The following is a 16,426-nucleotide window of genomic DNA, read 5'->3' as shown; positions in this document are numbered from 1 at the left end:
GGGGCTTCAAAACCAATACTGTGAACACTGACTTTCTCTGTCTTGTTTTCTGCAAATCATTCATTCATAAGTCAGTTTTAACACTATATTGAGTACAGTTTTTTGGTTTCGTTTCATTTTTGTGTTCAGTATTTCTCATACTCTGGCTTTGTCTTACAGTGATGACTAGGGGGTTGTATGTCACTACTGAAAAATAAGTACTAAGAGGGGTCTGGTTCTAAATCAGGCCCTCACACTTGATGATAATTTTGCCCCAAGCACCCAATTTGGCTTGCTGAGGAACCCTGTTGTCTCCAACCTTCAATAAATAGTTTAAACTATTTTTACTTACTTTTGGCAGCTGATTTTCATAATCACAATTATCCTACAATGACATTCTTAATTTCATTAACACTGTTGTTTTAACTCAGCCTCAGTAACGGTATATGTCCAATTATTCATGTAGTAGGTTACTTCTAAGGCAGCAATATCCAACTTGTAGCAACTTACTCAGCTTTTAGCTGTTTGCAAGTTGTATGACATCCTGATAAAGCTGTGCTATACTGCCATGGAAGAAAATGGTAATTTATAAAATAGATAATACCTGTATTTTCACTAGCAGCCAATTACAGTGAGTGAGAATGCCATGTGAAAACAGAGCACAAATGTCACTAGATGACAGCAGCGATGATATAAGCAGACTTTTCAAAATTCGGAGTAGACTTTGAATGTCAGCTATTTAACAGAGTCCCAGCTAATACTGCTCATACTGGAACATATATTAAGTTGTTTGATTAATATATTAGCTCTCACTGTATAACAAGCCTGGCATTCTGAATATTTAATTCATTTAACTTTGCATGATGACATGACAGGAGTCATTAAAACTTGAACACGTACAGTCTGGCAGAGAAAAATGCAGCTCTTTACATTGCTGGGAACAATTCACTGAGAAAGGTGTCAGAATTAGACGTGCTTAAACTCAAGTTAAAATGATGGCTAAAAAATTTCTCATCACCAGCATTATTAGCACAGTGTATTTCTGAAAGCAAACTCAGTGAAGACTCAATAACAATGTAACACTGAAGAAACGCACTCTTGAACAAGATTAACTCTCCCCATGTCTGTGACAGAAAGGTTTGCTGGAAAGACTTATTCAGTAACGTGTGTAAACATGTCTTCCCCATCTGGTTGCATTTTACTTGTTCTCGGATTCAGCAGGAAAAACTTTTTCCCTTTTCCTTTCCACTCACTAAAATGAAGCCCAAAACAAGTTCCCCAGCCTTTTCTCTCTCAGCATTTGGGTACATGGTAGCATTTTAGGAACATTCTCCCTTCACAGAAGGTCCTACCTTGTTTTGGGGTAGGACAAAAAATATTTCAGCTTGAAAATGTTCAAATGCCAGGCAGGGAAAAAAACTAATCTTGCATATTCACAGCAAATTTGTTCCACAGGGTACTGAAAAACTCAATTTACTAAACACAAACACTGAGTAGTAGCCAGCTGAAAATGGGTATTAAGTATGTCCTTGATTTCAAGCAGCTAGTAGGGTGGGCAAGACGATCATGCATACAGTGTAAATTGGAAGTAAATCCATTTAAGTCAATGGGTTTCATCATTGCCAACTCATCTTAAAAGACAAGGTTCCTAGTACAGGTTTCTGCTTCCATTGACCTAAAAAGTAAATCTCCCAAATGCCCAACAACAAAAATATTTTTGTTTAAATTATGACATTATCCTCAGATGCTGCTGCTGCTTTCACTTATCAAGAAAGTTGAGGGAGGGTTCTTAAAAACAAACATTAACAACACAAAGTTTGAGATTAGATTGTTGAATTATTATAATAACAGTTTATAATTCCAAGTACATGTCACTAAATGTACTTCAGCTTCTTCTAAGTGTTCCCCAGAGGACTTCTGAGTCACGTGTCAAAACTACTTTTCTGTGTGAGACTTACAAAATCTGCCCTTCCTAAAGCAGCAGTTCTTTCCCTCTAACTTCCTGAGTATTTCTGCTGAACATCAAGAGTTAATCAGTTATGCCAATTAACTCTAAACATATGACTAAAATTTAGAAATAATCTCGCCTGATGGGTGTACAATAGGGAGGGGGGAGGTGTTTGAAGCAGGACATAGAAAATGTTTCAGTTGCAAACGAAATAAACAAAGATTATACATAAGACACATAAGCTGTCCAGAAAGCAATCTGTACATTATGCTTTCGAACTTTTACACTGCTGTTTTGAGGTGAGTTAAAACATCTTACATTCCAACTGCCTTAGAAAGGCTGAATAAAATTTTACTCATGCACTAAAAGATTGGACTGTCACAAAGTGATGGATGGCTTTTTTCCTATGTTCTCTGTAGGGCATTTCAATACCATAGACTCCAAGTGCTCTTGATTAAAAGGCGACATTCTCATTTAGGGTCCCGTCACTGCCTGAACTTCAAACCATTATCATTCACCTGCACTGGTGCTTCCAGTGACAAAATACTTACCAAAATGTATAAAATACTAATTATTTTAGTCACTTTGATAGAGGTATAAAACACCCTAAAGCAAAGCTCTATTATGCTGTGGGAGGGTTTGAATTAAAAATTAAAAATGCAGCCAAAGGGAGAAAAAGATTTTAATTATGTGCCCCACCTCTCAAACATTTCTTGAAAACATAGGGGAAAAAGACCTAGGAATTTCATGACACAAGAACTCCTTTCTTACTGGTACTGCTTACTTAAGGAAAAAAAAATCCAGAAAAACTCAAGTTTACTTTGTTCTCTTCAAAATGATTAAACGTTCAAACCCAGAAAGAGACCCAACAAGCTTCAATGAAAAGCTTTGATTTCTTCTCAAGAGATTTCAGATGCCAAACATGTTTTTCCATTTAAAAACTTTCAAGCACTATGATAGACAAAGTTTTATAACTCACAGATATTTCAAGGAAAAAAATTACTATTTTCTATGGGGAAAAGCCTCAAATAAAATGTAATTGGGACACAACTGTGAATAGCTTCACACTATCCCAGAAAAGCTTGGTTTAATTTGCATTTGCCACAAAGCTCCCTTCGGCTTAAATAATTGCAAAGGATCTCTCACTTTTAGATTTCATTTGGTGGACTGGGACTATTCCTTGTTTATAACATTTGACAGTTTTCTTTATTAAGAAAATTGTAACTTGGACTGATTCAGGAGCTGAATGGCATGCTTAAGCAGCTCTGGAGCTAAAAATTTCAGTATATATGGAATGAAAAAGCATGTGATAGTTCATACTTTCACAAAGGGTAAAACTGAGCCCAACTAACAGAACATTTTGATTCCCCAAGAGAAAAAAGTCTTCTAAATTGATGGGCCTTAAGACTGAAAATGGATGGAAGCATACTAGCAAAAAGACCAGAGTAAATCATAATTGAATTTTTATAAAAACTGCCAGTGCATTCCTTTATCAGAAAAATTCAGTTCAGTCAAGGACTTCAGCTAAACTGCTTCTTAAAGTTTACAATACCTCATTTGATATAGAACAGTTAAGGTCAAAGTATTTCTGGAGAAAAGACTGGAGGCTTACAATGTGCTCAAGTGCTGTTAACATTGTAATGCTGCTCAGGGAGCATATCAAAATCCCTCTGTCGAATAACAGGCTTCAGCCAAGGTAGGAGAAGGATCCAAGTCCATTCATCTGCATGTGACTGAACCAGGGACAAGGAAAGCAAAAAGATATCAGCTCCTATGGCTGATGGGAAAGCAATTCCATTCTGCAGAAAATACTCAGTTTTCTGATTCTAGTTTATTCTGTAAAACATTATCCATTTTGACAGGAAACAACATTTAAGTAACAAACAAAAACAAAACAACATTTCTTCAAGGAAAGGCAATTAATCAGTTTCAAGTAAAGACAGGGTGTTATCTTTCTTCCAGAGGTCTTATTCTATCTATTTTTCTTAGGAAATATAGACCTGAACTAGAATAGGCAAATTTTACATTCAGATGTTATGGACTAACTGGTAAACCAATACAGAAAACAAAACTTTACTTTTGCATTTTCCCTATTTTTTGCACATTTTAGCACTTCCTTCTATCTGTCTCAGTTGTTGCTTTAAGTAGACAAAAATTCTATTTCTATTACGTTTCTGCTAACTACACCTACTGCTGCTGTGATGCATTAGTAAATACCAGCAGTCCTACTGCAAAGGCTTAGTGCTGCAGTCTAAAGTTACTCAGGAGGTTTTTCCATTTGTGTACAGGTACTTAAGACTGTCATATCCAAACACACTATCAGAAAGACAAACGTTAGGTACACTGATGCATGGAACATTCCACTTCTAAAGCAACTGAGAATAAAAATATTCTTTCTACAAACCTTCAAAAAGTTATCAAAGGCATAATATATCAGAGAGCAGTAATTGTATCAGGTGCGCCAAAGGTCTTTAAAAGAGGACAAGAAAAGAAACTATACCTTAGTTTTTAAAAATCTTCAGACTACAAATGTCATCTTTATTGTTTGTCTCATATAATGGGACAGAAAAATCTGTCTGTACATCCTCTGAATACTACATGCACTTCCCTTCATCTAGCAAACTCAACACCAACCAGTCCTGCTTTGAATAGCACACCAGGTCTCCTGTACTCAGCAAAACTGTAGGTGCATTATCCTATGGATACCTACGTTTAACTGGATAATGAAAAAAACCTGATGACTGAACCAAAATAAACATAGGGCAAATTCTAATTTAGGTGAAAATAAGGTAATACAAGTATCTATTGTAGTTTACTTTGAGGCTGCTCAGGAGGAAAAGGGAGGAGAGAGTTGTATAGTGATGCTAATTTCAAGGGAAATTTCTGAACTATTTCTGCAGAAACATTAGTACAAGTAGGTGGTTGTTTACTCAACTACAGAAGTTCTGTGGCCATACACTCCACCCTGATACTATATATTGAAGCTGAGGAACTGCAGCACATCTGAAAAGTGCCAGACAGTTCAGTGTTTTGCATACAAACTGGTATCCCGACTGCCTTTTTTGCTGGACTTGAAACAGAACAGAACTATTAAAGACTTGACTTGTCCCCTACATTAGAATTAATGAAGTTCTGGTATCACATCCACGATTGTAGGTGAGAAGGAAACATAGTATTTAATATTCTGTGATGGATTTAACAGGATATTTTAAGAAGCTTCCCACAGTGAATTATTTAGCAAATAAAAAAATACCTTTTGGACAGATGGAAAGGAGGAGGATAAAAAGGGCGATTCTGTGGCTGCAACAAATAGGTTTAACAAAAAATAAGGAGAAAATGGAATTTCTGACTTGAGAAAATTTAAGGTCATTAATGTGAGACTCAAACTAGCATTGCTAGTTCTAGACTATGTAAACAAAGATAAGCAACTTAAGGCATAAGGACTTTCCAGCTAACTACTTTGGTTTGAGGAGCCTGAACACACTGTGCACAGGCCAAGGAAAAATGGCCTTCTCCTATTCCAGTTTGTTGATTTTAAGAGTTAATTTTGCTGTAAGAACGTTGCGCTGTTCCTCCCAGGGAAAAGCAGTTCTACTAAAACATAACCGTTATTACAGTGTAGGGAGAATTAATACTGTCTAAATATAGTCACTGAGGTTTGGGCTTCATAAATACACTATGGGGAAAAGTACCCAACTGAGGTTCCCTGACCTGCCTATGGAAGGAGTGTATGACCACTGGTCTAGGGTGAGGACACACCCATCTTAATCACATAAATCAGTCATCTGAAATGAGACACAGGGACACTGAATCACTGAGGCCAGAAGGGGTCTTGGGAGGTCAGCAGCCCACCTCCTGTGCAAAGCAGGTCAAAACTGATCTTGGACCAGGTTGCTTCGGGCTTTATCCCAGCAGTGTTGAACACCTCCAAGGACAGAGGTTCGACAGCTCTCTGGGCAACTCTCCATCTCCCTCGTTAGAAATCAATATCCTATAAAATAGAAAATACTGGGTTTATTAACAAAAAGCTCTTTTGGTCATGAGCAGTCATATAACTCACATTAATTACTGCCCTAATTTCTGCATGTTCCATTTCAGCAGTATTTTGCTGTAGTCCTGATGGTTTCAGGGCATAAATGTAACAAAGTTTCAGGGCAGAGGGGTCATCTTTTATTAAATGTACCTGTTTATCTGGAAAATTAAGACAAGCTTCGGGATGGACTGCATACCAATACACCAGTGACTCAGTAGAAAGACTTTTTAAGGCAGATAGCTTTCAAGCAGTTTCCTACTGGTTTTTAACTCTCTCCTTTCTCCTAGATGATAAGTATTTTCATAATAGTCTCTCCTTTCCCTGATTAACATCCCCTGTACTCCTGGGATTCCACTAACCTTTTCTTCAGAGATGGTCTACTTGATACATACCTAACCAAACTCTAAGCGGTTGTTCTGTATTTAGCTTGGGAAGTTGCTGCTTCATTTTCAGATTTGAAAAAATACTGATATGCTTGAAAACTTATTTGATTTTTCCAGCTGTACATTTAAATGACACTATCCATACCTGTAAACCTTGTCTGTTATGCAGAAATTATCATAGGCATCTCAGCTTTTTCTGTCCTTCTCATCCTTTCACTAACTCAGAAACACATAAATCTGAGGAAGCAGTAAATAAGGCTGTTTGTGATAGGCACACTGCATCCTTATAAACACAGGGGTAAGTGGTGCTACAAGCATGCCAACACTGTAAGGGCAGAAAAGTAAAAAACCTAACTTGCTTAAAACTGTGTAGAAGGTTTCACCTCTAGGCCTGTGGATGTTTGCAAAATGAGGTATCTTTTTAAATCATGTCAGATTTTATGTAAGTCACATATCAGGCAGGTTGTGCACTGAAGCACACGGAAATGCGGTATTTTGTCTGTTTAATGAAAATTAAGGACATATGATATACATTAAATCATTTTTCTCTGTTTAATAAATGATAAGAGGAGACAGATATGATACCAGAAGTCTCTCTTCATGCGGTGAATCCTAGCAAGGGCCTGCAATGCTTTACAGAAGGATTTTTCTTTTAATTCTCCAAAACGCTGCTTATCCTCAGCAAGGTCTTATAATCAGCAAGGACAATTTTTCTTCCTGAGTCAGACAGCACTTACATCCTGGGGCAGGATGATTATAAACCATGTAACTACAGATATTCACCCCTCCCAGAATGATGGACTCTGCTACATTTTAATTACATATTACTCACAAAATAGTTTCCTTCTATCCATTTCATATTTGTTTCTTGAATTAAGTGATGCATTTTTATTACAACATAAATGCATGTTATTAGATGGCATGACTTTTTGGCTAGAGTTTTGGAAGGAAAAGATTTCTGATCCCTGTTTGCACAACTGTGTATTTTGCATTGAAAGTATCATTAGACAAAACATGTAACAGAAAAAAAATACCTAAAATACATAAGCAGACTGTTCTGACAAACGTGTTCAGTACCAGGCTATGGAGTCATTCTCTTTGGAACAGAGAGAGCCTCGATCCTCAGCTGTAGAGGAGAAAACATTTCCACGCTCCCCTCCCACCACACCAGACTGGCTTCCAGCCTGATAGTTAGGGTGTGTGTGGGGAAAAAGAGGGTTTGAATCCCCTCAGGCAGTGGCAGGAACAGGACTAACTTCAAGTGGAGGACACAGCAAGCACTTGTTAGGACACATGATATAAAAAGCAACTATCAGTGCCATATGTGTGACTTCTGTTCTACTTTTGAAAGAAAGGTTTTTTAATATCTGCTTTCAGAAAGGCAGACGTTCATGGTTTTGAATCCCAAGTAGAAAAAGTTGCTTAAATCTTCAGGGAGAAGTAGAACTAGGACTAGTCCACAGTATTTCCTGCTAGCTTATTTTGGTGGCATCTCACAGAGCTTGCTGGAGTTCGTAGAATCAGTTAAGGTACTTAGAGACTGAGAGACAAGCAGTATGACAGCTGAAGCTGTTACTTTCCAGGTCTTCCCACAGGCAGGGACACTGGATCTACTAATGAATCAGATCTTGAACTGCTCCAGTTTTCATTTAGTTTATTATAGTAAATCAATGAAATCTACAGTTAAAGAGTATCTAAACTCATGAAATAGCTCGCTTGTAGTGGAAGAGTGGTTTTCCTTGCCACATGGTCCTGTTTCTTCCTTGTGCTACCTCCAATACCTGTTAGATCTCCCTGTATTTCAGTCCAGTTCACCAGCACAGCAGGAGACAATGGAGCTTCCTGGGAGAGGGAGAAGGTTTGGTAAATTAGTCTTCTGGCTGATGACCTCTATCAGTGGCTGAGCAGGTCTAGTGAGTACTGATGCAGGCAGCAGGAGCATGCAGCTGACACTTGTGGGGGTAGGTAGGAGTGAAGAAGATAGGAGGAGACTGGGACTCATTCCTTTTTCCTCATGAGAAGCTAATAGATTGCCTAATTGAGCCTCTTGAAGTCACAGGTGTGCTTTGCAGTGAGACAAGACATGCTGTTCATGGATATGAATTCTGCTGTTGAGGGCCAGGTGTATTTCACAACACAGTATCACAACTTTCATGGCTTTCTGCAGGCCTAAAAAATTGTCAACGTCTCTGTTCTGTTTTCTTGCAAGGCTTAAAAAATGTGTTCAAAACCCACCCAAGCTACCAAATGAATACTTCTATTAGCCCTTCTAATCCAAAATTAATACTTTTATATAACTGCTAATGCCTTGCTAAAGCAAGAACTGAAGTTATTACCTAACACAAGCATTACACTTTACAAAAATGTGAGAAACAGTCTGAAACCTCTTCAAATCTGGAATATCTAGACAGTTAAATTATTCCAAGTTTTCTTTTGTTAATCTGAACCTTTTAATGCACTAACTGGATTCTGAGATTGCTTTTTAGGAGCACTACCTCTCAGACAAAATGTCACACTGAAGTACATACGTGCAGTGTTTTAGATTGCTCTTTCTCTTCCAAAAAATAACCTGTCCTATTTTATCACTTTATGAAAGAAGCAGTGAACCATCTTTATTATCTCTCCTAAGTTTCTTGCATGTTTATTATGAATCCTAAAATTAAGTGTGATCATAGTAAGGGTCCTCATTTTCTGTTAGCTAAAGGAAAAATTGAAATTTTCTACTAGGATAAGGGAGAAGGGTAAAAAACCCATGACACCAGCATACTGACACCCATAGTAAAAGTCAATACACATATGCTTTTGCCTTTCGACAACATAACACATCTGTGTTTACTCTAAATCTAAAATCTAATCACATTTGGTTGGGGGGTTGGTAATTCTCTGAGACTGGCATAGTCTGGTTTGGAAATTCACATACTTTTATGATTACAGATCATCTACAGCCTTCAATATGTGATAAATGTCAAGCAAAGTCAATTCTTAGCTCTCAGTTTTGACAGTTTCCCTTTTAATCTAGATTGCTCTATAAAAGCAATTCCCTTTTTTTAATAAAGCTAAACTTAAAACACACATAACTTTTGCCAGATTTCCCTACAAAATCTGCTACTTGTCTTTAATTATAATTTTTCTCCATCAGGAACTGGGGGGATTCTGGTTCTTTAACAGATTTGACTTTAAATGTGCAAGTGACAAAAACTGGTACCTCAGGATAATGCTGGCTCTCATTAGTGGACTGCCTGAAAATAAGCCCTTTTTTTGGAAGAGTACAAAAACCCCATGGAAGAAGAGATGCTTAATATTTCAGCTGTTCACTGTCTGCTTTGTTGCAGAAAGTACCTTTGTGGACACGTGTCTGAAAGGATTAGGAGATGTAAGCGGTGACCCTCTGAGTGCTCCACATAAAGAACTGAAAGTTTGGGGGATTTTCAGCGCTCTGTGGTCTGGTGACATGCAGTGTGATGCCAGAGTATGTTACCTATCTGTGGGACAGCAATCCTAATTCAAACACTACCTGCTAAAACTCTTGTTAAGACATGGCAATTTGTTTTAAACTGGCTGCTAGTTTTATAAGAACCAAAACTCTTGGGTAGGGTTATGAATAAGTGCAAAAGTGGCTGAACTGGAAGAGCTCACCTCAGCAGTTCTTATCAGTAACTAGCAACTGACTGCACCGTATCATGATATCTATACTTTATCCAATGGAAGTGTCATTTCAATCAATTTAATTAGGTTTGAGTTAAGTTAACAACCCCTGAGAGCACATTGTATCTTTTAAAGATACTGTTCCAGGCAAGCAGTAGATTCAGATTGGCACTGCTTCATTGGTTAAATTCATGTATTTTCAGTTACTGTCATAACCTTAAGGTTGAGAGATTTTTTTAAAAAAAAAAAAGTGTAGTCTAGAGCATAATGATGTGACAGTTTTTTAATAAACTGGCAAATACATATGTACTTACATCTCCCTACTATCATGCTGTATAAGGGTCCTGCTGTCTCTTTCAAGGCAGGTGGACTGATGAGAAACACAACTTGTTTATTACAGTTCCAACTACAAAGGAAAATAATGCTTTTCTGTTACAGAAAGTCTTATATGGAATAGCATTATAATAATTAGAATAAATTTACTGTTATACTGATTGGAGTAAACAAGGTCTGAATTTGTAAGTAGGCAATTTTTAATTTCAGATCAGAAAGTTATTATACTGTGACGCACTAGAGGAGGTACTTCTCCCAGAACATGGTGAGAGCAGCAGTTCAGCTCACTAGTTGTAGTGGTACTCACTGATTCTGTAGTTAAACTCATTCTCCCTAACCTCATTTTTCAGGAAATTACAGCCAGATCAAATGGACTCTTTAAAAGAAAGTTATTTTAAAATTGATTTGATGGTTTCCTACTTACAGTGATGGGCTTGGTAAAATAGCATAACAGGAAAATTTATTAAATTTACTGATGGTTTAGAGTGCAGTTCCATGACATTTATGTACTAGGGTAAACTCTGTCTTTAGTGGACAGCTTCTGAGTACATAATAGTAACCATGTTAATATGTATATATTTAAGTCTTCTTATTGAACTGACAGCTGTCTATCAGAACTCTAATCTGATGATCTTCAGTTCAGTTATATTTAAAATAAAAATGGAGTTCTAAACATATCAGAGTTGCTCCTTTTATTTTCATGTTATTCATGAAAGGAGCTTATTTAAGAGGCCCATAACTTTAAACCCTTCTATTTTCTAATATTGTTGTATACCTTCTGTTTTTAAGCATAGAACAAGAAATACAGAAAGTGTTAAGTATACATGAGAGCAGATTACATAAAATGAAAGCTGCAAGTAGTACTGCTGCAATATTCACAAATAAAGATAAAATCAATATATTTAATAATTTAACTCTTAAATACCATTGCAGAAGAGGAAGTTCAGTTTTCTGAATGGTACCAAGACCTGCTGTTGCTACAACGATGGAGAGGAAGGAAGCAGAAAAGCATTCTCTGTATTTCTGTACTTTAGCAGTTTACATCAATTCAAAATGTAAGACGAAACATGATGTCAGTCTCAAAGTGACGCGTTTACTTCATCACCTAAGTCTGAAGTTGTTTCACAAATAATGTAAGCAAGTATACACTTACCATAATATTTAGCATATTTTCTCTCTTTAATTGTCCTCTGACAAAACCAGAGACTTTTTTTTCCCCAAATCTGTCTCTGCAAATTTTATCTTTAAAGCTTGCTAGCTGTCATGGGCAAGCATTACGTTTCATCAATTACATCCTGATGTAGAATATACTCTTTTAAAAGCTTCCTGTTGCTGTATAATCTATAAAAATAGTGGTGTGAACATTAAGGTAGAGGAATTGGTGGCATTTTAAGATCAGTGTCAAAGACTCTATCCTAGGTTAAGTGATAGTAATTAAAAAGACGGAAGACCTGGAGTCTGCACAAGAGCCCGCGATGGAGCTGAACCAGCACAGCTGCTATTGGGAATCACAGGGCGAGGACACCTCACTGAACGGTGCTATGTAAATCACTAAACAGCACTGGTTTTGACACATGAAAGTTACAATTTAATATACACAATAATCCTAAACGTTAAAAATCTTCTGCTGAAGCAAAGACTGAGGTATTTTTCAGTGGCACAACTGCATGGGAGGAATAATTGTGTAATGCTAATGAAAGTGATGTAATCAATTTGCAATCATGCTTTCCTGTAAACTTGCTTTTAATTTCACATTTGGTAAATACAGGCATTATATCCAAAAAAGCACATGTCTCCTTCTGTAGACGTGAGTGACAAGCCCTATGTGCAACGTGCTTCCAAAACAAATATGACTCAATACCTTTGGGTCGGTAACTCATACAAATGATGAAGAATGTTTTCTGGTAATGTTCCTAAAGTATATCTTAGAGAAAGTAGCAATTCATATGTTGGAGAAACATAATCAAAATTGGGTTTATAAAAATCTGTATGCTGTGTGATAATTGTGCCCTCTTGCAGGATACACGCAGTTACTGAAACTAGTTGATTACGTTGCTATACTTAAACAAAACTGTTGTATAAAAAAATAAACCACATTTTTGAAATCTACAGTTTTACCAGACCAGCATGTCTTTCAGTGCGAGCACTGCGAGAGCTACTTGTGACGTAAAGCGCGTGAAAGAAAAACAAACCATATGATTTATGGAATTTACAAACACCCCTTTTTGTTTAATTTCACAGTGACAGAATCACAGATGTGGGTAAATTCACAGTTGGCACAATGGGAGGTGTAATTTCATGCAGGCCAGGCACAAGGTTCTCAGAAGTTACCAGTTAATATAATGGGGAGTACCCAGATCGTAAACTGACCCCTCCAAGTAGTTAATAACCTCTCAGTAGGGATCCTCTTACCTATAGTTTGCTAGTTAACCAAGGAAATAATTCACTATTTATTTATTTCACAATGTCAGTTTACTTAAAATAGGAACCATTTAGTGCAGAGCTACGGCACTATATATTTGTCTTCTTAAAGGCTGAAAACAGGCTGTAAAAGGCTGTTAAAAATATCAGAGGGGTTAATTAGGAAAGTGAGCAGTCAGAGGAGTAACAAGTGCTACCTCCAAACTTGTGCTGAAAGTGGTGTGTATTTAAAGGTGTGTACCTGTCAGACTGCCAAATGAATGTCACTTGTTTGGAGTTAAAAAATTAAACTAAAATAAAAATCCCACAATGACTGGATACTCGATATATAATATATTCAGAAAAAGTATTTAAAATTCATGGATGACCTAGTCCCTGATTGGCTGAGCCACTTAAAGACTGGTTAAGTTATAAAATAGAGCGTTAAGTGCTTGTTGACTGGCTACAGTCTCAATAGCTCAGCAGACTAGAGTGTTTCACTGTGTCACAGGTTTCCTTATCCAGAAAAAGTACATTACTCAGCAATTAACTAAGGACATTATAAGGACTTCTGGAGATTAAGATTAAATAAGGTACTGTAGAAGAAAGTGCCCAATGATCAATGTTTCTAACTCAAAAAAATGCAAAGCCCCCATTTCATTTCTGTTTGAACTGGCTCGCTCCAGAGCTAGTCAGCAACATTGAATATGATTGCTAGAAAATCAACGAGCTGTTTCTTGTCCCATTCCTGAGGTTACATGTTTTCTGAGACTCATTTTTTTTTTCTTTTCCTCATGGGATTGATCTGCACTGCTGAAGTCAGTGAATGCGTATGCTGACTTGGACATAATGTTGAGAAATTACTTCTTCCTCCACTGAAATTGCTTATGAGAAGAATTGCAAAAACTGTTTATCACACACTATCAAAACTCAATTTGAGTAAGAAATCATGGATGGTCTCATAATACTGGAAGCTGTCCACAGACTTAAGTTTGGTGTGAACTTCAGAAAATAGTTTTAGAGGCTGAAGGGTTTGGGGAATTTTTTTAAATATATTTTATACACATTTAAATTATATACAAGTATACAATGTTTTATATCTGCATACACATACACACACAAGCACACATGCACAGAGCAGTCCCCTCCTGGGAAATCCAGACTGTTACCTCTAGCAGACCTTGAAAAAGTTGTCAAATGTGATCGTGCCAGGCAGTAATTTTTCACAGTTGCAGTGCAGTTTATTAGCTACATTAAGCACCATGGTTCATACTCCCTCTCTTAGAGATAAGCCCACCAGAAAAGGAAAAGAAACTATGTGACTGCCACAGGGTTACAAGAGCATCATTCAGAATGAGGAAAGGTTTGTGTCTGTGCTCTGGTGTGTGCACAATAGCTTTTAATTGTCTGGAGAGAAGATCTGATGAGAAATGCAGAAACGTTCCTGCAATCTGATGGCTCATGTGAAAATAAGCAACCTAACTAGCAGTAGGGTGTACTTTGTAGCTATAGAACTGTGATAGTACATTAAATACTACTGAGAAGAATCATTGGGGAGGAACCATTTTTTTCCAACTCTTTTTCGATCACTTTAGCTACCAAAATCTTTCTAAAATAAGTAATCCAAGACATACTGCATCTAAAGTCTATAGAGATGTCACCTACACACTGACTCTGAACCTCTTCCAGAGCTTAGTTTTGGAGCATAAGATGCTACCTCATGATCAAGGGGGTAGGTGTCATCAGCTGGGGATGCGTCTGTGGAGCTGCACGGTGGTGTCACATAGTGCAGAAATAGGGGCTGTGCTACCCACTGCGAATGGGGGTAGAAAGTTAGGAAAAACTCACATTAATAGCCCCTCTCCCCCCTCCAACCCTGTTCCCCACAACTCAGGCTACATCTTCATTTCACACTTAGCTCAGGTCCACTTAGCTCAACCAAGAGGCCATAAAACAAAATTGTATTTGAGCTGCACACAACAGCTGTTAAACTCTACTCGTTCAAGCGCTAGTCCCTCCTCGACGACAGATCAACTACCTCAAATTAAAATCATCATCATGCACAAGCAGGTTTGTGCACGTAGGTGTACAGAGAGCTGAGGTATGGCATAATGTCTGGTACAAAGGAAGCTACTGAAGGCAAGCATGGGGAAAAATTAACAACTGCAAGACGGTTTGATCAGAAAGTGCCAACGCATACAACGCCGACAGCCAAGTGATTGTAACCACAGCTATAACCGAATCTCAGTGGAGTTTTGCTTTAGTTTCACACCCGACTGAAGACGGCATGACAACTGTACTGCCGGTTTAGCTGTATACACGGAGGGGACACAACCTCCACGCTACAGGGGGACGAAAGAAGAGGCCTGAAACTCGGCGTCCAAACGCCTGGAACGAAACGGCCAACCCGAGGGCCACCGCGGCCCCCCAGCTCAGCCTCAGGCCCCCGGCGGACAGCCCTTCCCTGAGGCTCGGCAGCATCCAGCGGGGCCGCGGGCGGGACTGGCGAGCAGGAGGCAGGGGGGCCGTGGGAGGCCCGGCGGGAGGCGGCGGCGGCGGCGGCGGCAGGCCGCGGGGCGGCCGGGGGTACAGCAGAGGCAGCGGTCCCCGTCGGGGGACGGGACACGACACGCCGAGGGGGATGTAACAGCCACACCGACCTGCTCGCAGGCACCGCGCGCGCCCCTCACCCGCCTCCCGCGAGCAGGCGCGCTAGGAGGAGGCGGTCCCCGCCGCGCATGCGCGCTGGCCGCCCCGCGCCCGTTACCTGAGGGCCGCCCGGCACCGTCACTTTCTTTTTCTTAGCAGGGCCGCTGCCGGTGCCCGGGCTCGCCGGGCGCTTCTTGCTACGGGCCGGGCCGCCGGCGGGAGAAGAGGCCGCCGCGGGGATCAGACTCGCCATCTCTCCCAGCCCCTCCGCGCCCGGGCCGAGCTCGTCGGCGATGGGGGGGCGGGGCAGAACCGGGACAGAGAGAGAGGGCGCGAGGGAGCGCGCTCCCCCTCCCCCCCCCGCCACGCTGGGCTCGAGGGCAGCGCGGCGCACGCGCAGGGCGCTGGCCGGCGGTGCTGCGGCGCTGCGGTCGGGCATGCGCAGTAGCAGCGGCGTGGCGAGGCCCGCCCCTCCCCCGGCCGGGCTGTACCGTGGGGGGATGTCACAGCGGTTTGGGCTCCACTCGTGAGGGTTTGCACCGTGGGCGTGCGCGCCCGCTGCCTTAGCAGCTGGGGCGAACCTCGTAGGAAGTAGCCTGCATGCTCACTGCTTCCCCCCCCGCCGGGCCTGCGGTAGCCCGGGTCCCTTCTGGAGGCCTGGCTGTGGCGGCAGAGCCGGCCCCGGGGGACCTCGCCTCGCCTGGCTGCGCGGGCCCGGGCTCGGGCTGGCGCCCGTGGCCGTGGGAGGTGACAAGATGTGGCAGGCTTTGGGTTTGCTAACCGTGTAAGTGTGCAAGGCTGGGGAAGGGCGCTGTCACCCGAGTCCTGTATATCACAGAGGCTTTTGAGTCTTACAGTGCGAAATCATTTGGGAAGTGTAAAATAAAAAGCTATTTGGGAGACAGGGGACCTAGACCATGCACGGTGTGAGCATGGGAGTACTGCACTGCATTTGCAGGCAATTGTTGTCTTAAGCCTGCCCAAAGTGAGGTAAAGTTTATGCAAAACGCTTTCAGACCATGAGAAGGGTCTGTGAGTCTGAAATGTGTCAGCTTT

The 16,426-nt window shown here is 40.2% G+C and overlaps 1 protein-coding gene across 2 annotated transcripts in view; it reads right to left on the bottom strand.

Moving 5' to 3' along the window:
• INO80C (INO80 complex subunit C) overlaps positions 1-15,824 on the bottom strand; it is a 31,916-nt gene extending 16,092 nt beyond the window's left edge. Inside the window, exons 1-3 of one of the 2 annotated variants that reach the window (XM_074875402.1) lie at positions 15,489-15,620; positions 5,780-5,918; positions 3,540-3,650 (exon numbers count right to left, since the gene is read on the bottom strand). In XM_074875402.1, the coding sequence (XP_074731503.1) occupies positions 3,540-3,563 (24 nt within the window). In that variant the 5' untranslated portion in view covers positions 3,564-3,650; positions 5,780-5,918; positions 15,489-15,620. Of the gene's footprint in view, positions 1-3,539; positions 3,651-5,779; positions 5,919-15,488 lie in introns of both variants that reach the window. The other variant, XM_074875395.1, reaches the window with a different exon arrangement.
• Between the last annotated feature and the right edge of the window lie 602 nt (positions 15,825-16,426).

This window comes from Strix uralensis, chromosome 1 (assembly GCF_047716275.1).
Source record: "Strix uralensis isolate ZFMK-TIS-50842 chromosome 1, bStrUra1, whole genome shotgun sequence".
In the NCBI taxonomy this organism is placed as follows: Eukaryota; Metazoa; Chordata; class Aves; order Strigiformes; family Strigidae; genus Strix; species Strix uralensis.
The sequence above is the reverse complement of the archived record's forward strand: the minus strand, read 5'-3'. Positions and strand labels throughout refer to the sequence as shown.